We start from the raw sequence: 22,811 nt of genomic DNA on the forward strand, positions 1-22,811 counted from the left end.
ATAAAACATGAATAATGAATTAATAATAAATTATAATTGAAAAACATCATAAAAAGTTCCTAAAAACTATTTTTTATTTGGTTAAAAAAAACGTCGCCACGTAAATCGTGATTTTTTTTAAAAATTAGATAAATAAACAGCAAAATATGAAGTTTTTTCTACATTGGTGAACAATTAAGGTAGTTCAGGGGTATAGCAAAAAATGACAGAATTTTCTTATACTCTGTGAAATTTAACTTTGAAATATTGTAAATGAAAAAATGCAAAAAAAACTGGGGGTCACCGGTCATGTAAGAGTTATTTAGACCTCTGAAAATGAGTGCAAATATGGAAATATAGGGAAAATGGACAAAAAAACAATTTGATTGAATTTTCAAAGCAAAACAAGTGACACAAGTTGCTAATGTTTTCTCACTGTAAAGCTTGAAGTTTTTATTTTATAAAATTGAAATCAAATTTGGGGGTCACCGGCCATCCAAGAGATTTTTTGACCTCTGAAAATGAGTGCCAATAGGCTAAATATATTTTTTGAGACCTCTGAAAATGAGTGCCAATAGGCTAAATATAGGGAAAACAGACAAAAAATATCTTCTTTTGATTTTTCAAAGCAAAATAAATGACAGAAGTTGTTCATTATTTCATACTGTAAAGCTTGATGTCTCTTTTTTTTTTTTATAAAATTGAAATAAAATTTGGGGGTCACCGGCCATCCAAGAGATTTTTTGACCTCTGAAAATGAGTGCCAATAGGCTAAATATAGGGAAAACAGACATAAAATATCTGCTATTGAATTTTCAAAGCAAAATAAATAACAGAAGTTACTCATTATTTCATACTGTACAGCTTGATGTCTCTTTTTTTATAAAATAAAAATAAAAAAAATGGGGGTTACGGGTAAATGACAGAAAAAAGAGGGACGAAAGATACCAAAGAGACAGTCAAACTCATAAATCTATAACAAACGGACAACGCCATGGCTAAAAATGAAAAAGACAAACAGGAAAACAGAAAAACAATAGTACACATGACATAACACAAAAAACTAAAGAATAAACAACACGAACCCCACCAAAAACTAGGGCTGATCTCAGGTGCTCCGAAAGGGTAAGCAGATCCTGCTCCACATGTGGCACCCGTCGTGTTGCTTATGTGATTACAAATCCAGTAAATAGTCTAATTCGGTAGGTCACATTCATGAAAGAAAAGGGGATTGTAGTTACGACGTAAGGAACATATCCGATATCATTTGTGAAACGGTTATTCCATATCGGTCTACCAACTTGTGATGGCGTCCGTAAAATTTACGAAGGGATGATTTTAACTTCACCATTTGGAACTCTTGGTTTTATAGCTTCCTTGTGAGCAGTAAACCTCTATCAAGAAAATCATGATAGGAAATGCAAGCACGGGAATATCGTATCAATATATACCCAGTATGCAGGTGCTGCTGGAATGTTGCTACTTAGAAATGGAAAGTTCACAATTGGAAATTTGAAATCGTGTTTTTTGTCGTAAAGTTTTGTTTTCAACCGACCCTCATTGTCAATTTCTAGATGTAAGTCAAGATATGAAGCCGACTTAACTGTATCTATAGTATCCTTTATCTCCAGTTCGATAGGATAGATGCGTTCCACAAAGTCACCAAATTTTGAATTGTTTAGTGAAAGAACATCATCTATATAGCGGAACGTAGAGTTAAAGGACATTGCTGACTTCTTATCTTTCTTCCTAATAAGTTTCTACATGAAGTCAGCCTCATTATAATAAAGAAACAAGTCGGCGAGTAGAGGGGCACAGTTTGTTCCCATTGGAATGCCGACAGCCTGTTGAAAAACACGTCCTCCGAACGTAACAAGTATGTTGTCAATCAAGAAATCAAGCATCTTGACAATATCAGTTTCAGATAATTTTTTGTTTGAATTAAAGTGATTCTTTACAAAGTAAGATTTATCTCTCCCCAAGACAAGATACTTGTATCTACGTTGGCCATTTTATTTTTGAAGCAAAGTAATACCAACTCTTTTGTCTTTTAGTTTGGAATGCGGAATACTTGTGTAAAGAGTAGAAAAGTCAAATGTTTTAATACTGTTACAAGATAAAAGAGAGTTAGATTGTTTGTACTCTAAAAGATCTTTGGAATTTTTAAGTATCCACATCTGATTCACGCCACCTATAGAATAGGCAGTTTCACAAAAACTTTGAAGCTCGTCTTTGATTGCTGATAAAATAGATGTTAATAATTTAGAAAGAGGTTTCGTGGAGCACTTGAAAGACCCAGCAAATATACCGTTGTTTGTAAGGATACTTATAACTTATGTAGTTTAAGTATCCAATACAGTGATGGTTGCCCATTATTTCATACTGTAAATATTGATGTCTCTTTTTTTAAATTGAAATAAAATTTGGGGGTCACTGGCCATCCAAGAGATTTTTTTACCTTTGAAAATGTGTGCAAATAGGCCAAATATAGGGAAAACAAACATACAATCTCTTTGATTGAACTTTCACAGCAAAATAAATAACAGAAGTTACTCATTATTTCATACTGTACAGCTTGGTGTCTCTTTTTTTTATAAAATTAAAAAAAAAATTGGGGGTTACCGGTAATCCAAGAGATTTTTTCATCTGAAAATGAGTGAAAATAGACTAGTTATAGGGAAAACAGGCAGAACAACTCTTTGATCGAATTTTCACAGCAAATAAAATGACAAAAGTATTATTCTGCAAAGTGAATACAAGCATGACGAACATTTCTATACAACTGCAAAAATTTTTGCGGTTCTATATTCAGGTATCACGTCGTAGTCAGCGTCGTCTGAAGACAGATGGTTTACATATAATATCTTTAGTATTAGTACATAGAAATCAATAAAATTTTAACACAATGTTTATAACAACAAAAGGAAGCTTTGGATTATTTTGGGGGTTATGGTCCCTCAGGTTTAGGAATAAGTGGCCCAAAGAGGCCCAACACAAGCATTTATCTAGTGTAAGTACAAAAAGTTGTGTATTAGTATTTTAATTGTTCTGAAATTATACCACAATGTTTAATACCATAAGCAGAAGGTTGGGATATATGTTGTGGGTCATGGTGCTAACAGTCTAGGAATAAAGGGCAAACAAAAGGTCCAAAAACAACCATTATTGTGGTTTCTAGACAATAAATGTGAGTTATCTTTCTTTGTCCATAATGATTGTTGAATTACCTAAAACAGATGCTTTTTGAAATCTTTAAAAATTGAAGTAACCTTTCTTTGTTTAGGAAAGTAGTTGAATCAACTTAAATCAATGATATATATATACAAAATACAATGCAATATTCTCTTAACTACCAACTGATAAAGAGGGTTTGACATCTGCGGTTGTTTTAAGCTTCGCCCTGCGGAGCATAGGGTTATTATTGTGCTTAAACCATGATAGAGACAACATATGAAAAGTGTGAGCTGACAGTCTGCTAATTTTTAATTCATAAGTCTCATTCTGACTTTCTATCTGACAGGTTTTTATGTGTCAATATTTGTGTTTCAATATAAAAGGAAGATGTAGTATGATAATTGATTGTTAATGGGGCAACTCGCCGCAATAGACAAAGTGACACAGAAGTTAACAGCTACATGTCAAAAGCCGTTATCGCATAGTTTGCTGTAAAAGACCCTTCAATGACTAATGAAAAACAATTCAAATGAGAAAACTGAAGGAATATTAATGTACAAAATGATGAACAAAAAAAAATATATGACACAACAACAAAAGACAACCACTGTCTGAATTACAGGTTCATGACTTGGGACAGGTACATACATAATGTGGTGGGGTTAATGTTTTAAGGTGACAAACCTTCCCCTCAACCTGGCCATGGGACAGTGGTGTAATTATTTGTATTATTCATTTTGTGAACTCAAAAAGTAGATTGTCACAGATATATTTGCTGAATAAGTTGTATGATAATCTGGATCATTGTCTTATAAACTTTATGGAGCAAGAAAAATGTGATGAGGTTTGTATGTACATAAAGTCTGTAATAAAAATAAAGATTTCAGTATATTCACATTTTACGATTTTTTTTGTAACTGCTGTATTTCACATGGTATTTTTCTTTTCTGTAGGATAGTAAGTGGTTCAAATATACATGTATGCCTCTTGAGAATAGAATAACATGCAATGGAAATCAGCCCCCAAAAAAAACTACAGCTGTGGTATGCATTTTTAATTGTAAATACAACGCATGTGCTAGGGGGATTAATTGACCCTGAAAGTGTTTTTGGCCTATGACTTTTAAGTACATAACATACTATCAAATTATTACATGCAATATACTATGCCATTTGTAATTTCCTTTCTATTTAAAGTACATTTTAAACATATGGGAGGATTCAGAGGCGGCCCTGTGAAAAAAAATGGTTAATAATATAGGGTATCACTGGAGCATGACCTGAGCGGGTTCCCTCTGAGGTAGTCAGTGAGCCCCCACTTATGCAAATTCTGGATCCGCCACTGGGATTATTTATTCAACAAAAACATTCACGAGGTTTTAAGTTGCTTGAAAATACCAGCTCTTCATACAAGCCCCCCGTTTCATTCAAAAACCTACTAAACATGCTTAAAGCACATTCTCATACATTTTTATAATTTTGACTTTTGAATAATTACACTCGACACGTCTGATACATATACATCAAAATTAGTCTTTACAAATATTTTGTCTATAATAAATATCGTATAATTGCCATGAAACGAGTTCCGTAGGCTTTCAATTTAGTAAGCTCTAGCCACACAGAGTTGGTTAAGATCGGTTAGTTCCTGCTATCCTATTAGATAGAAACATAGTTAATTTATTATCCTTTGATTTTATCTTTATTTACAAAACAAAAATTCTTGTGTGATCATTACATATCTTAAATTTTTTTTCATACACCTTTAAAAAATATGCCTTGAAGAGGAAGTATTTTAAGAGATGAATTTATACTATAACTTTTGGTCATGAATGGACCAGCTGAAAAAGGTTAAAAAAAACCTGTTAAAGCCATCAAGAGAATATGACACCCACTTAGCGCAGGTGTAATTTTAAAAAAGTTTGCCATTAATGTCTTTAACATGTTAAAGAAATGCTCTCTGAAATAACTGTGTAGAGACATAACAAGCTTTTAAATTTAGAAAAAAATCATTTTATGACAAGACCGCTTTTTCTGTTTAGGAAGTTAAAGTTTTTTCTCTCATGAAGGTTCTGTAGGATCAAATATAATATAGGAGGGTCAGGAAAAGTTTTACAGAGTAGAGAATAATGCACGTAATGTTCACAATACATTTGTAAATAAAGAAAATAGACTTACATGTAACAATGAAGAAACACCGGGTGTTCAGTTATCAGAAGTACAGAAAATGGAAACAAAATAAAAAATAAATAGAGATAAATGGTATAGAGCAGATAGGAATGAAATTAAGGACTCTCAATCCAGACCTTGGGTACCAAAGGTAGTTTTGTGAAAGGATTCATTTTAAAAAATAATTTATAAAGTCTAGATCCCGCTTACATGTTTAACCTCACCTTATTATTCATGTATGTGTCTGTCCCAAGTCATGAGCTTGTAATTCAGTGGTTGTCATTTGTTTATGTGATATTTGTTTTCATTCATTTTTTTATACAAATAAGGCCGTTAGTTTTCTTGTTTTCTTGTTTGAATTGATGTACATTGTCATATCTGGGCCTTTCATTGATGGCTATATATGCGGTATGGGCTTTGCTCATTGTTGAAGGCCGTACAGTGACCTATAGCTGTTAATGTGTGTGCCATTTTGGTCTCTTTTTGATACATTGAAGTTGTCTGACTCCCATTGGCAATCATACAACATCTTTTAAACATAGATTGGATATGTTCTAACATGTCGTGCATGCTTAACCAAAAATGTTACAACTGGAATCCAGGCAAAATCAACTGCATTCACATTCGAATAATCCAGGTTTACAACAAGAAAATTCTGTTTGCATATCCATTGTATATGTAATTATATAAACTCCCTACTTTCATGAATCATGACTTTTCTTCCAGAAATCTAAATGGTCTGAACCCTATGCAGATAACATATTTCTCAGGTCCACAAAATTTCAAATCTATTATATGATAAAAGTACCATGAGCTATGCCTATGGTAACATTTATAAATAATTTTCAGCCTGAAAAAGGGGGGATATGTCATTGTTTTGTTGTTCGGCACGGATATTGTTTGGAAATTTTTTCCGCTAATTTAACGCTAACATATTATTTTCAGTGTTCGTGAATCGCTCTTTGAGCATGTATATTTAAATCTTTAGTACTTTCTTTTTAGTTTAAATTTCCCCCTTTTCATGATTTGTTTCGATCATCTTTCGCATGTTTGTCGGACCTTTTCTAGTGTAGGACAAGAGTGAAACTGCTTCACAAGCTACCCAAAATGAAGATCGTCAAAAACATGCCCCATATTTATTTTTAGAACGGATGTACTATTTCAACAATGACAATTGTAACAATAAATTTTATTAAGTTTTAAAATGGCATTTAAAAGTTATTCAAATTTTTCTCAATGTATTTCAATAAAAAAGATTATTTAAATGATCTTATTTTATTGTGATGGATAATTACGACAATGTACATCACTTATGATATCATTGCGCAACTTTATGCGCAGACGGTGCGAAAATTTAAACCCCCGAACTACCTTAAGAGCAGTTCTCACCGCGACCTAACTACGCTTCCACTACGACTATACCACGCTGTTTACGACCATAGTACGATTCTAGCACGCCCTTATCGTCCTCACCACGGAATTCTTACGACCTGACTACGTCCATACTTCGACCATCATTGTCATTGTCATTTTTACATAAAATGATGAAATATATAAATAACGCTCCCTAGATTTTGTTTTTCTGTATGTTATTATCCATTTGCTCCAGTTTTTATATAGGTTTTCCCGTTGGTTTTCTCGTTTAAATGGTTTTACAATAGTATTGTTTTTGGCCCTTTATACAGTGGAGATTACTTCTAACCTCTCATTAGAACTGTCAGAAAAATCTGTCATAGAACTGTTCTAACCTGTTCTAGAACAGTTCTAGATAGAACTGTCAGGATCAATTCTAGGGTAGAACTGTCCAATTCAGTTCTAACCGTAGAACTGTCAGCAGAACTTACTAAATCAGTCTGGACTGTAGAACAGTTCTAAATGACGTCACTGCAGTAAGGGCACTTTAGAATTTAGAAGAAAAAAATCAGTTCCACTTACTTTACTTTATAATAGTAGATTTTCTACATTTTTAACTGATCAAACGTTACATGTACAAATATCGAAGTAGATAGAAGGTTATCCAATGCATCAGAGAAATATTTTTATAAGATTGCAAATCAAACATCATTGTTTACGTTTCTTCGTTCCACGGTTTTGACAGTATCTTTCTAAATATAACTCTGCATTAATAATAATTCATGGAATTTTAATCGTAATTTACCTTCTTTGCCTTGGATTTACATTCGTGATATATGATTCTGTTTTGACAAATGTTCAAACGGAAATTGTACAGTGGATGAATTATGGGATATTATTAATAAAAAAAGTGTTGTATAGCGTAAAAAAACATGTACATTTGCAATATCTCGTCAAATTAGCCAGACTTATTCATAACGATTATAAATGATATCTGGGAGTTTGGAACGTCAGAAAAATATACTCGATCTAAACATAAATGAAACATTTGCCCCTGGACATTCGGCTACAAACAAAATCAATCATTTTTCTTTGCCTTCTTCAAATTATATTAACAGTATAGTCTACTATGCTTACTATTCCAAGAAAAGAAATTCTCATACATGTACTTTTCTTTTTAAAATAAAGTATATGAATCAGTCATGTGAGTGTTGTATGATGACATTAAACATGTTAAATAGTTTTGATTAAAAAAACAAACCACCACGAACTACTGACTAAAAGTCACTTTAGTCATTTTCAATGACGGTTCATTATTATGGAAACAGAGAGGAAATAATGGCACGCTTAATTGATTTGGACAAAATTGTTAGATATGGTATACAGTGTGTTCCAGAGTTGGTGTCATCTCTATCATACGATCCGTCCTGACATAGAAATATTATTCTAATGCTATTATTTGTATCAATGGTTCTGATTGGATGACAGTTATCGTAAAATTCTCTATCTCCTTGTCTGTAATTAAGGAAGCCGACAGTTTTAATTGCTGAATGTTTGACATGTAATTTCTACAATAATAAGCCACAAAACTCACATGTTGCACCTAAAAATCTTCTTTTAATCAAATTGTATTACATTTTGAAGCGGCACAAAAGCCAGAAAACGCCTGGTGTTTGTGGTTGTCGCCAGAAGCATACCTATAAACATATATGAAGTCACCTAGTGTAGGGACCAAAAAGGATAACATCTTTTTGTGTAATTTTCTTTAATGGAGATTTTACACTGAAATTAGGATTGAAATTTAATTATGAAATTGTTAAGTATTAGAATAGAGATAACTATATTGTATTTAAAGCTTTGCAGATGTCCGTCGGTAGTGTTACTGTCACAAATACCCATTTACCTTCTACGTGTCACCAGGTAAACTAAATTTGCGACAGTAAAACTACTGATGGATGTCCTTAAAGCTTCAAACACAATACAGTTATCTCTTATTGGTTTACAAGAAGGCCACATATATTTACAAGATTAAGTGTAAATGTGTTGAGTTTTAGTTGATTCCGTCACATACATGTATGGTCAGTTTTTGGTTGATGCTGTCAAATATGGTCAGTTTTGGTTGATGCTGTCAACTATGGTCAGTTTTAGTTGATGCAGACAAATACTTTTGTTATGTGAGTCAGTTTGAGATATCAAAATAACTGATGACAGTTATCGTTAAATTCTCTATCTCCTTGTCTGTAATTAAGGAAGCCGACATTTTTAATTGCTGAATGTTTGACATGTAATTTCTACAATAATATACCACAAAACTCACATGTTGCACCTAAAAATCTTCTTTTAATAGTTTAATAGTTTTGTGGCTTATTATTGTAGAAATTACATGTCAAACATTCAGCAATTAAAAATGTCGTCTTCCTTAATTACAGACAAGGAGATAGAGAATTTTACGATAACTGTCATCCAATCAGAACCATTGATACAAATAATACAAACGACCTAATCTATGTACAAAAAAATGAAAAAAAAAACAAATAATTTATGTAACACTCAACAAAAGAAAATCACTGTATAACAGGCTCCTGGGGTCAAACATGTTCCCTTGCAGATTAAAAATCTGAAATTCTAGCCGTAGAATTTGTAATCAATTCCAATCGTAGAACTGTTCTAGAAGAAGAACTGACCTTTGGTAGAACTGTCTAAAACTGTTCTAGGGTAGAACTGTCAGGACCTGTTCTAGGTAGAACTGTCCAAATTAGTTTCAGGTAGAACTGACCAAATCAGTTCTAGGTTAGAACTGTTCTAGCTAGAACTAACTAAAAGGTGTCAGGCTGACAGTTCTACGTACTGTCCTAGAACAGTTCTTCTGACAGATTTAATGAGAAGTTAGAAGTGATCTCCACTGTAGCATGTTGTTCGGTGTAAGCCAAGTATCCGTGTTGAAGGCCGTACCTTGGCATATAATGGTTTACTTTTATAAAGTGTAACTTGGATGGAGAGTTGTCTCATTAGCACGCATACCAAATCTTTCTATATCTATTGACACATACAGTATTGCGGGTTATTTTCGCGGGTGTAAAATTTCGCGATTTTCATTGAAAAGGGTATACGAAAAATTTTGGCGGTTATTATTTTGGCGGATTCAACATTTTTAACATTACCTTTGCATGTACATTTTTAAATTGGCGGAATTTATTTTGGCGATTTTGTTCTATCCGAGAAAATAAGCGAAAATTTACACCCCGCGAAAATAACCCGCTATACGGTATGTGTCATCTCTGCTATCGTTCACTAAAATCTCGTCATTTGAGCTTTATGGGCCAGCAATAGGTTGTAATTTAAGTTGGATTGGTCGGTCCGACATCTCTGCTTGATAAGGATTCGTTACTCTGCTCCCTTTGCCTGCCTCTCCATCAATCCCTTCCACCACAAACACGTTTTCTAGTAGATTTCGGTGATATTACTGTATTGTTGCCGAGAAATCTACGTAATAATCAGAAATAATAGGAATGGAACTGTGTTGATATGGAACACGATGTTGACGTGCTTAGATTGCACGATTGCTTAGAACGTAGTAAGATCGCGGTATGCACGTAGTATAATCGTGGTAAGAACGTGCTTTAATCGTAGTAAGAGCGTGATAAGATCGTGTTGCAATCGAATAACATGTAGTGAGAACGTGAAGAGCGAGTCCCACTAGACCAAGATCGTACCACGCTCACCGCGATCTAAAAAAAAATCAGATCGTGGTGAGGTCGCGTAATGAGAGGAATGAAAATGTAAATTTTCGTTGCTTTCACGATGCTTCTACCTCCTCATCACGCTTCTACAACTCTTCCGCTACGATTATACCACGTTCACACCGCGCTTATGATGTGACCTCACTACGCTTTTCAATATCTTTCTACACTCATCACGTTCTCACTTTGACCATAAAACGATGTATGCGATTGCAACACGATAGCACCACATTTCTACTGCGATTATAAAACGTTCTGGCCTCGATTACACTACGTTTTATTGCGATCTTACTACGTTCTCAACAATAACGTCAACATCGTGTTCCATATCAATACTTCCCCATTCCTTCTATTTCTGATTCATACGCCGATTTCTCCGAAACAACACAATCATGCAACCAAAATCTACTCGAAAACGTTGGAGTGACGGTAGGGGTAGATGAAGAGGCAGAGAGAGCTTTAAAATAGTAACGAATCCTGATCCAGCAGATATGTCGGACTGACCATTCAACCTAAATTAAAACCTTTTGCTGATTCATTAAGCTCAAATGACGATATTTTAGTGAACTCTAGCAGAGATGAAACATATGTGTCAGGCATGGGGGAGCCTGTTAGAGAAAATGTACAAAACCTGGAGAGATTTAATATTTTATTTGAAAATGACAATGAGAATGATGGTCGTAGTATGAACGTAATCAGATCGTAAGAAGAGCGTAATGAGGACGGCATGTGCGTGCTAGTATCGTACTAAGGTCTTTAACAGCGTGGTGTAAACATGATATAGTCGTAATGGAAGCATAGTTGGGTGCGGTGAGAACGTGATGGTCGTAGTGAGTTCGTAATAACGTCGATGTGAGATCGTAGTGGTCTCTCCGAATAGAATCACACTTTAGGTACGCTATCTCTACGATGATACAGCGACCTTTGTGATCTACCCACGACCTAAGTGTGCTCTTACTACGCTTCTACTACGACATGATTTCGCCACGACCGCACCACCATTGTTTTGAATATGTTCAAAGTTGGCAACTCTCATCACGATCTTATAGACCTCATCACGACCGTGATACGACCTTTCTGCGATCTACACGATTGCACTACGATCGTCCAAATTTGCATTTTTTTTCACAGATCGTAGTGCTAACGTTGCCTAGTGGGACTGCGGTATTAAACTTTATTAGTTCAATATAGCCACTTGAGCTTGATGACATACGATGCAGTTACTGTGTGGAATAAACTAAGAAAGTCGTATGTGTACTTTGCGTTGTGTTTACTTTGCGGATAATAATTACAATGGCGAAGCCCATAAAGGTACAAAGTCACGTCATAAACATAAGACGTAAATACGGGAAACATAACGTTAACGTTTGCATTATATTCTCAACATACTGGGGTCCGCAAAAGTATATCTTTGTATAAAATTCAAATATTTCTTTAAATGTCCATAATTGAAACGAAAAAATATGATTTAAAATATGATGGTCAATTACAGTCTCTATAACGATTTGAAAATTGGACACACAAATTAATGTCCTCTTAGAATTTGTCTTAAATTTAATGTTCTCCTTTGCACGCATTGCTGCCTTTCGCATAGGCAGTGTTCTTCTGGTATCGACTTCTTTTGTCTCATCTACTGTATTTGGTAGTTCATCTTCGTTGATCTCTAGCGGATAAAGTTTGACGATCGGACGTGAAGTTTGGCCACTGTTTGTTCTGATTATCGCCGAACGCACTAAACCATCGTTACCAGTAACAACTTTCCCACTACTGCTGTTTTCCATTTAATTCGCGATTTATCGTCATGCACTTGAACTACATCTCCTATTTTAATGTTAATCGTATTGTCTCCAGTCTTTTTATGAAATTCTCGAAGTGAGGTTAAGTACTCAGATTTCCAACGGTTCCAAAAATGTTCAATAAGAGTAGATAATCTTTGAGCACGTTTTGAAATATCTGAAGCAGTCAATGCATATGTATCGTTAATGTTGTCCATTTCGGTACGTGGATACGGTAGTGTTGTAACTCGGCGTCCATACAACAGGTGCGCGGGTGTTAACGGTTCACTATCGATAATGTCTGTAGAAACATATGTTAGTGGTCGATCGTTCATAATTTTCTCTATTTCTGTGACAAATGTCTGTAACATATCCAAATTGATTAACGCATGTCTTTTTCAAATTTGTTTTTGTAATTGCAATTAATCCCTCCCACCACCCTCCGAACCAGGGTGCACGTTTCGGAATGAATCTTCATTCGACTCCAAAAGAAGATAAAGCTTCTTCAATTTTCTTTGACTCACATAGCCGTTTTATCTCCTGTGACGCTGAAATAAAAGAAAGCGCATTGTCCGACATAACGATCTGCGGTAATGATTTCCTACTTGTGAATCGTCTAAATCCAAGTAAAAAAGATTCTTCGTTCATAGTTGGTATTATCTCTAAATGCACGGCTCTTGTCGACGTACACGTAAATAAACATATGTAAACTTTTTTCAATGTACCATCGTTTTCCTTTACTTGAAGCGCTGCTGTAAAGTCTATACCTGTAACTGTGAAAGGCGGTGCTTCTTGAAGTCTTATTTTCTGTAATGGTGGAGGGTTTGGTGTCCTATACGGTTTTCCGTTGACCTTTTTTGCAAGTTGTACATCTGTGAAGTAATTTTCGGGTGAATTGGCGCAAAGACGGTATCCAGAATGTTTGACGGATTTGTGTAACGGTGGCATTAACTCCAGAAGGCATTACTAGTTCGTGTGAGTTCAACACTGTAAGCTCTGATAATTGGTGATTTGCTGGTAAAAGATAAGGATGTTTAGCTGATTCGGATTATGGCGCATTATGAATTCTACCTTTACATCTCATTAAATTGTTTTCATCTAAATATAGTTGAAGTTGTCAAAGTCGTGGAAGTTTAGTTTTCTGCATATGTTTTAATGTGAGTGCGCGTACTTCACCGGGGTATGCCGTCGCTTGGCAACATCGTATCCATAATATAGTTGATTGCTGTAATTCATCTGGTTGTATTTCCCCAGTGTTTCTCATAGACTTATTTGTCTTACAATTTTGAATAAAACGTTGGACATAAGTTGTCACTCGCAAAAGGTTCTTGTAAGATCCATACCTATTAGCATTTATAATTTTGTCAATTCCAAAATGAAGATTATCATTTTTGTCAGTGTTGCTTTCTTCATCTAATGTCTCCTCATTGTCGTCTGCTAATACGGATAAAGTTGTGTTAATAGGTAAATGTGTTTCCAAGTTGGCTGAATTTTGAATTAGGCAAGTCGGTCCTGTTTTCCATAATACGCTCTCCATAAACTGTTTTGCGATTATACCACGAGTGAGAAATCAGCAGGGTTACAATTTGTCGGGCAGTATTTCCATTTGCATTCTTCCGTTAATTCATAAATCTCTTTAATTCGATTCGATACGAAGCGTTTCAACGGTTTTGATGTATTTAACCATTGAAGTACAATTTGGCTATCCGACCAAAGTGTCACATCTGTACATTCCAAAGTAGATTTAATATGTTGTGTCAGGCGAGCTCCTATTACGGCGGCCGTTAATTCCAATTGTGGCAATGTCAGCTTTTTAAAGGGTGCAACGCGTGTTTTTGCCATCACTAATGCGGCACTATGTCCTGTCGATAGATACATGTATGCTACCGCTCCATACGCTTTCATGCTTGCGTCGACAAATACATGTAGTGATCTTGAGTTTGTATTTCCGGTAAAGTATTGTCTAGGCAATTTCATACTTGTAACGATTCCTATGTCTTTTGCCAGATCCTTCCATTGTAACTGTAGATTTTCGGGTAGGGGTTCGTCCCAATCATAGCGTTCTTTCCACAAATCTTGCATCAAAATATTTGCTCGGATACTAACTGGGCTTAAAAATCCTAGCGGGTCAAATATCTTTGAAGATTCTTTCAGAATTTCCCGTTTTGTAATATTTGACGAAACAGACGATAAAACTCGTTTTGCGTAAGATAATTCACCCGTTTCGACATTCCAACGCATTCCCAATATTTTTGCTTCTTTGTCGGTATCTAAAACGTCCTCCTTGATAGCTAGATTTCTCACATTTTCGTTGTTTGAGGTCCATGAGCGAAGATTAAATCCTGCATTGAACATCAGTTGTCGCGCTTTCTTGAAATAAGTTACGTCTTTAGTTTCATTGCAAATGCTAGATAAAATGTTGTCAACATATAAATCCCTTGTCAGTATTTTAGTAGTTTTATTTTCTGTTTGCTGTAAATGTTTTAGCAGGACAGCGTTTAAGATAAACGGCGAACACGTCGCTCCAAATAGTACAGAATTGAACCTATATGTCGCTAAATCGCTTTGTGGGTCAACAGGGTTATCTAACCATAAAAATCTTGTGACATCACGGTCCTGTTCATGCAGTCCGACATGTAAAAATGCCTTCTCAATGTCAGTTACTATGGCAACCAGGTTCAATCGAAATCTGATTAAAATCTTTGTAAGTTCGTTTAAAATCGGAGGTGTGTTCATTAAGCAATCATTAAGACTCGGTAACTGTGATGACTGTCGGCAGCTACAATCGTAAACGATCCTGATTGGTGTAGTTGTTGAATCCTTTTTAACGGGATGGTGTGGGATATAATGTACAATACCTTTACTAATATCGGGATTCTTAACCTTTTCAATAAAGCCTCGGCGTTCTTGATCTTTGATTATCTGTCCATATACCTTAAGCATTTTGGGATCTTGACTTAATTTTCAGTTCTTCGTTTTGTAACGAAGAAGTTGGTAGGCAAGGGTTCATGATCTGGTTTTCATGGCAACTTTGCTATATACTTGTTTTCTCGAAATTCGATTGCTGACTTTTGATATGTTTCCATATAATCTACCGTTTCAACATATGTCGTGTTGCTATCTATTCCTAACGACTCTAATACCCAAAATCTTTCTAAATTGAACTCCTCTGGTTTGTGCGATGTCAATATGATGTACATACCTACATTACTCTTTTGTCGATTAGACGTTGGAATTGGACCAGACAACAAATAGCCAAAAGTTTGGACTTTACGGCGGTTGGACCATTTCCTCTTAATATTGTATCCTCTACGAAATCCCAATAGAAATCAGCTCCTATGAGCAAGGAAATTTCAAAAGAAGAGTTGTCTTCTGTAAACGGATGAGCTAAACGTAATCCTTTCAGGTATTTGAATTCTCGTATACCATTACCGATGTAATTGGTTTACGGGCTGGCGATGTTCGGTACTACTAGAACCTCAACTGGAATTTTCGTTCTATTTATCGACTCTACATATACGCGTGCTCTTGAGAAATGACTGACTTTGCTGTCGGTACTTCCAAATGCCGATAAATGTATGGTTTCTGTTCCTAGTATTTCTTAATCTATTTTCGACGCTAACTCCTCGGTAACAAAAGAGCGCTGTGCTCCTTCATCAAACAAAATCAACATATCAACATATCGATTTCCCCCAACTGGTGCAACGGCAGTTTTTAGAAGCACGTTCGAACGGGATTTTTCTTCAGACGAATGAAAACTAGCGGCGATCAATGTATCTTCGCTATCATCAACTCCGGCATAAACTGACGTTTGCCTATCATTAGTACATGTATTTTCATGGCAGAGACTTTTGTGGTGCTTTTTATGGCACTGTCGGCAGCGAAATTTCGTTTTACAATCTACGGAACGGTGTGATCCTAAGCAGTTAAAACATAACTTCTTTTCTTTGACGAGTGAAAGGCGTGTATCGTGATCTGTAACATTTGGGCATTTTACAGGGTCATGTAAATTCTGGCAGAATATGCAAGGCTTTTGTCGTATATTTTGTGTTTGTCTCTCACGGTTATCGAATGTAACTACTTTACTCGTATAATCTTTTCTATTAGCGCTTGCCAAAAACGATGCGGTCATTGCAGTAGGCTGCATTGAATCCATAAACGACGACGAGCGTTGTCCAGCTTCAATTATAGTGATTTCTTTTAAAATTCCACGTCTCAAATCAATCAATTCCCAGTTATCGGAACCGTTTTCACGAGCTAAGTGTTGTCGTATTTCTGACGGAAGCTTGTTCAGTATTATCGGAATAAGTAATGCACCATACGATTCTCCGGAACGGCCTAACGATTCAAGACCTCTTATATAAGCCTCTAACTTGTCGTAATAAACACGTAGAATGAGTAGGTTATTTTGTAGTGCTCTAAGTTCTAGCATAGCTTGCATATAAGCATTTGTAATCTTATGCGATTGTCCGAAGCGCTCCTTTAAAAGTTTAATAGCTTCCATGTAATTTGAGTTTGTGAGCGGTAACCCGTCAATAGTTCTTGCAGCATCATTAACAAGTTGTGATTTTAAATAACTAAATTTCTGTACGTCTGTGAGTGTTACATTGTAATGGACGGAAGATTCAAAAGAGTCCCAACATGTTTGCCAAGTCAGAATTTCTCCGTTAAACATGGGCAGTGTAAGTTTTGGCAAATGGTGATTTTGGTTGCTAGGTTGCTGAACGGGATACATTTGTGTTGTGTACGGAACAGAACTGTGTTGATTAATGTTTTCAAAAGTGTGAGAAGATATTGCGTGATCATGCTGTGGGATATCAGTACATACTTTGTTTGCGAATGTTTTCCGTAAATGACGTATTTTGGTGTTCAAAAAGAATTTGTACCCATCTGCATTTAGAATTTCTTCCTCGATGTCCTCCTTCTTTAAATAATTCATATTATTTTCGTCCTATGCACTAATAGTTTTCTGTTTTTGAATTAATGTTTCTAAAAGTTCATCACTTTCTTCATTGTCCAAGTTTGAATCATCTTCCGTTTTCCGTAAAAGTCTCTTTACTACACTTTTGTGACCGGCTCTGACTGCTTATAACTTGCTGTCCATATTTTCCAATGGTCACGGCACCATAATGTGTGGAATAAACTAAGAAAGTCGTATGCATAGTTTGCGTTGTGTTTACTTTGCGTATAATAATTACAATGGCGAAGCCCATAAAGGTACAAAGTCACGTCATAAACATAAGACGTAAATACGGGAAACATAACGTTAACGTTTGCATTATATTCTCAACAGTTACAGGGGAGGTACACAAATGTAATGACGTTGCTAACGTAACACTTTATTTTCGCGACGTCAAATTTTGACATATTGGGAAAAGATGCATTTTTCGACTGATTTTGATCATTCAAACTGATTTAATTTGAAAATGAGTGCATGGACCCCCATTTTTAAAACGAAATATATAATGTTTCATTTTGCAGGGAGATTATGTGGACCAAATTTTATAAAACTGTAAATAGTGCATTTTTTTTACTTTTGATAAATATACAGCAAAAAATGACGATTTTCTCTCAATTCATGACCATTTGATAAATATAAGTTACTGTTATTTCTGAATAAAAAATGAATAAATCTTTGGGATACTTATAAAATACAGAAATTACAAATTATTTAAACAAAAAACAGTTCGTGTTTATCTTTTAAAACAAAAAAGTTATGTCTTTCTTTCGAAAGGGAAAATACGGCCACAAATAAGAATTTTGAGCAAATATACAAAATTTCGACCTCATATTACTCAAAAAGTAGAACATGAAGATCTATTTTTATTACATATTTGATTTAATCAGGCAAAAAATAGCCTATATGGAAATTTTCATCAAACTTTAAATACGGGATCGAAACTGTATCGTATGCCCTTAACAAAAATATGCCCATATGTTTACATACGTCCTAGGTAACATGACTCAAAGTAGCAAAAAAGAGGACCTGAAAGTGCAGAGTGTTCAAATTAGTCCAAATTATGTTTAATAAAAAAAAATATAGATATTCAGACATTTAAAACTTTTTTTCAGTTTAAAAAAACAAATAAAATTTGTGTTCAACAGTAAAGTTTCGTTAAAAAAATATAAAATATGAATTATTTGTAAAATCACATTGCACAAATTTAAATTACATTATATATATAAAACAGAATTTACAAATAATTTAACAAAAAACAGATTATGTTTATCTTTTAAAATAAAAAAGTTATATATTTCTGTCGAAAGAAAAAATACGTCCACAAATCCGAATTTTGAGCAAATATAAAAAAAAATTCAAAGTTATTTTATTAAAAAAGTAGCACATGAAGATATGTTTTTATTACTTATATTTGATTTAATCACGCAATAAATAGCCTATATGCAAATTGTCAGCAAACTCAATATTGGATCTATTGTCAAGACAAAATAATGGTTGAAAAAATTGCTGTGTACGTGATATTTTGTCTATATATTTTTCTAACTTAATTAAGATAAACAAATACTCCTTAAAGCTTAAACTATTATCTTTTTGAAATAATCTGAAACTATTTAAAACATGGTATATATATTTGACCGAAAAAGACATCTGTTCTTTAGAAATTGTATATAAAAGATATTGCAGAATTCTTAAAGTCTGTGTCTACCCTGTGGTCCTTGAAGAGTTATTTAGAACATTAGGACCACCACTTTCTAAGAACCTTAATCGTTCAATATGTTTTCAAGGTACAAGTGTGCAAGGTAACGGCGTTTTTCAGACTGTTTATGACTAAATCCGTTTGTTGTGTAATACTTGACAGAGGAGGATTGAGAGGGGCGGGGTTGATAATATACTGAAGCATTATTAGAGCGAGTATCCTCTTGTCCAAACCCTCTTATGAACATTTCTTGATCCCACAGTGGTTGCAACTGATACTTCTGGAAGAGCATGATTTATATGCTGGTTTTAATTGGCTGTTAACTACTAGTACTAGTAGTTTTGTGTTACTACAATTACTCTTATTTTGGTGCTTCGTGTTTATAATCTTTAGTAAAACGGACTTTGAAACGTTGTTTTTATGTTATACTATTACAACACTGACTGTCTTAGGCCATGTTCACATCAAACGCCGTGTTCAGTAAACATGTTTACAATAAGTTTAATGTAATGACCACTGGTTTCACATTAAATTTGTTCACATCTTTACACCTTGTTTAATTACCTGTACATAATTGTTGTTCACACTTGTAAACTATATATGTTCCGGACCATATGAGTATTTGGACCACACGCGTATGGTCATGACCATATGCGTATACTCATATTGTCCGACCATACGCGTATGGTCCGACCGTACGCGTATGGTCGGACCATATGTTTTTTTTAAGGACAATTTTTTTGATGACAAGTCGAAAACAATGTTTTTTCTTTCAATTTTAGCATTACATATACACTGGGGTATTAAAGAGATAATAGTAACTGCAATTACGATTATCCCAATATGGCGACGGCAGATATAGGTTAAATATTTACAGTCATTATACTCAAATGTAGCATGTTTTTGTCACTAGTTACTCAGCTGCAAGGTTTTTCTATACCATTACATCATATTTGAATCGTAACAGTGCACTGGAATTGTCTAAGCGCTTTGCAAATTGCCGTTGAAAAATTCGGGATAATAATCGTTACTGGGAAAAAAAGATAATCGTAATTATGGTATTAAAAAATACCATGAGAATCGCAACTGGATAGTGTTTCATTAATATTGACTCTAAAAACGTATATCTGATAGCACATGCATGAAATTATGGTGATGTATGGAACGCCCCAGCTGCCTAATGATAACAATAACCAAGTCATTAAGGGTAAAGATATATCATGAAGTAAAATTATGTTCTATACTATAACGGCATTTGACTATAATACTCTGTCAAATTGCTATATCACTATGGTGAATTTATATACTATAACCGAATTTAACTATAATACTCTGTCGATTCGCTATATCACTTTGGTCAATTTATATACTATAACGGCATTTGACCATAATACTCTGTCAATTCGCTATCACTAAGATCATTTATATACTATAACGGCATTTGATCATAATAATCTGTCAGTTCGCTATATCACTGATGTAAATTTATATACTATAACGGCATTTGACCATATTACTCTGCCAATTCGCTATATCACTAAGGTAAATTTATATACTATAACGGCATTTGACTATAAAACTCTGTCAATTTGCTATATCACTAAGGTAAATTTATATACTATAACGGCATTTGACCATAATACTCTGTCAATTCGCTATAATATGAGGAAGGCGCTACCTTAAATGCCAGCTTTATAATGTCCTAGATATTGATTGGTTGTTGGTGGTTTAATGTTCAGTGGCAAATATTTCATGCATGTTCAGAACGAATGTCCAAGGCTACAATAACGTTTTGTTTATATCTAAAATAAAATTATAAGTTCAGATGGAAAATGCTATTTTTCTTGAAAAAAATATTCTGATTCCCAAATTGATGAATAAAAAAGCATAGGACAAAAAAATATTTTGACTCCAGATCTTTGCCAAAAATGATTTTATCTTTCAGATATGCAAATTAAATTTAATTTTTATATATCTAAAAACATAAAAACTTCCCAAACCGCACATGTCAGTCTGTACACAGTATTTTTTAGGTGATAATAAGACTGTATTTGCCAATTTGTTATGATAAACCTTAATACTAGTGTTAAATTTTGACTAAATAATTTTAAATGATAGCGCTGAAGGGCTTCGGTAAAAAAAAATCTGACTCGAATAAAAACATTTGTATTTCTGATCATCTTCAGTTTGTGAGTTCTACATCAATATCTGACATGTACTATTTAATTCAGAGTCAGTTTTATGTCATTTCTTGCATATATTTTTTTTGTTCATCATGTACATAATGTAGCTTACTTTTCAAGTTCTTATATGATAGCAAAAAAAAATTGAGAATGGAAATGGGAAATACAAGCATGTTATGAAAAACACATTTGGTTTCAGACAATAACTTGAGTTAAGTAAATGGAATTCCAATAAATTTTACCAGGAGGTTCATACACAAAACTCAAAAGGAAGATAAGAATTGATTTTGGGGTTATAGTACATTATTGGAGGTATTTTTATTTTTTTATTTTGGGTTTTTCTTCCAAAAATTACCTTATTTACATCAATTATACTCATCTAGTACAGATTTGGCAGGAGATGCACTCAAAATATGGTGTTTTAAACATTTTATCTGTAGTCTGTGCATTTTTCCTATGATGTACATGTACTTCTTGATAATATGTTGATGTGAGTATCATGATAAAGAAAATATATTTGGTAACCGTAAGTATATATTCACAATTGACATGCACCAGAGTGAGAAAAGGATCATCTTTCCCTTTAATTCCAAAAATTGAACATGATTTATTTTCTCTCACAGAAACACATGAGTTATTTGGTAAATAAAACATTTGTCAATGTTTGAAACTTTCAGTAATAAAAATTCAGTTTAGCTTGTTTGAATGTTTCACTGATTGTGTGAAAATTTTAACAGCAATGTACAAAACACTTGAATAAATTTCTTTATCTGCAGAATTATTGATAACTTTCCTCACAATAAATTCACAAGGACATAGAACTAACACATTGTCCATGCTATTCTGATCTGAGTTTTATACATACATATACTGGCATGGCTGTGCTGTTTTAAGTTGTCTTCTTTTTCTGTTTCCTAAGAAGTATTTGTTTAACCTGTTCAGTCACTATAAAGTGTTACAATTCTTATTTAGACGCAACACATAAATAGTGACCAAAAAGGTTCTGCTTTCACACGAGAGGAGCTAGAAAAAAATTAAATGTACACATTTTCAATAGTTAGTAGGACTTACTATCATATGGAATTAAGGAGATATGTACATGTAGTTCGAGACTTCTGCTGAATAGAAATATGTGGGTCTACCTGTGCCTGTTTTCAAATTAGTCCATATTGATCTAAAGGATCTAAAATTAAAATATGTTTGATTTCAACTGACATAAAAAAAAATGGTGTTATTTAAATGCTCAATATACATCTGCAGTCGTATCAGGCTGTGCATGGCAAAGCATTTTATTGCCTTTAGGTTTGCACTTTTTTTTTTGGTCATGAAAATAAATTTGCTAACATGAGAATACCCTAATTTTACCTAAATTGTCATTTTTTTTTAACAAACTTTTTTTTATGTACCAGACAAAAGTTTATTCTGTGCTTATTTTGTAGACTTCCCTTGTTTATAATAGAGTTATACCAATTTAATTTTGAGTCCATGTACAGTCATTGAAAAATTAGTTTGAAATAACATCCAAACAATCCATGATCCTGTAATGAGACAGGAACCCAAATTCCATACATCTTTACATGTATGGTTAATTTCAAATCCTTTAAACTGGGATATAAAAAGAGATTTTGTTTTATTTCATGCTGTAACTATTATTTTTGGAAGAAAAGGATGTTCATGGTAACACATTTAATTTGCTCATTTTATTGGAACCCAATTGAACCTTTCCATAAATTCACCTGGTAGTTACCTGTCCATTTAAACTTTTTGCAGTTCTTTTGTCCCA

General features: G+C 34.0%; 3 protein-coding genes across 3 annotated transcripts; all 3 read right to left on the bottom strand.

The window, feature by feature from the left end:
• Positions 1 to 12,146: 12,146 nt before the first annotated feature.
• LOC139525121 (uncharacterized) lies at positions 12,147 to 12,560 on the bottom strand. Its single transcript, XM_071320306.1, has one exon. It carries the CDS (start codon positions 12,558 to 12,560, stop codon positions 12,147 to 12,149), a length of 414 nt encoding a protein of 137 aa, XP_071176407.1.
• Positions 12,561 to 13,306: 746 nt separating this feature from the next.
• LOC139525122 (uncharacterized) lies at positions 13,307 to 15,132 on the bottom strand. The gene is made up of 2 exons (XM_071320307.1): positions 14,169 to 15,132; positions 13,307 to 13,623 (listed from the first exon to the last, which is right to left on the bottom strand). Exons 1-2 carry the CDS (start codon positions 15,130 to 15,132, stop codon positions 13,307 to 13,309), a joined length of 1,281 nt encoding a protein of 426 aa, XP_071176408.1.
• Positions 15,133 to 15,790: 658 nt separating this feature from the next.
• On the bottom strand, positions 15,791 to 17,128 carry LOC139525124 (uncharacterized). Its single transcript, XM_071320308.1, has one exon. It carries the CDS (start codon positions 17,126 to 17,128, stop codon positions 15,791 to 15,793), a length of 1,338 nt encoding a protein of 445 aa, XP_071176409.1.
• Positions 17,129 to 22,811: the final 5,683 nt, after the last annotated feature.

Source organism: Mytilus edulis, chromosome 5 (assembly GCF_963676685.1).
Source record: "Mytilus edulis chromosome 5, xbMytEdul2.2, whole genome shotgun sequence".
In the NCBI taxonomy this organism is placed as follows: domain Eukaryota; kingdom Metazoa; phylum Mollusca; class Bivalvia; order Mytilida; family Mytilidae; genus Mytilus; species Mytilus edulis.

Excerpts from the sequence above, each read along its gene's own strand:
- LOC139525121 (XM_071320306.1), bottom strand. The coding sequence starts at position 12,560 with ATGTTACAGACATTTGTCACAGAAATAGAGAAAATTATGAACGATCGA.
- LOC139525122 (XM_071320307.1), bottom strand. The coding sequence starts at position 15,132 with ATGCTTAAGGTATATGGACAGATAATCAAAGATCAAGAACGCCGAGGC. Across the intron at positions 13,624-14,168 it reads AGACATAGGAATCGTTACAA|ACGACAATGAGGAGACATTA; the intron begins GTATGAAATTGC and ends CCGTATTAGCAG.
- LOC139525124 (XM_071320308.1), bottom strand. The coding sequence starts at position 17,128 with ATGAATTATTTAAAGAAGGAGGACATCGAGGAAGAAATTCTAAATGCA.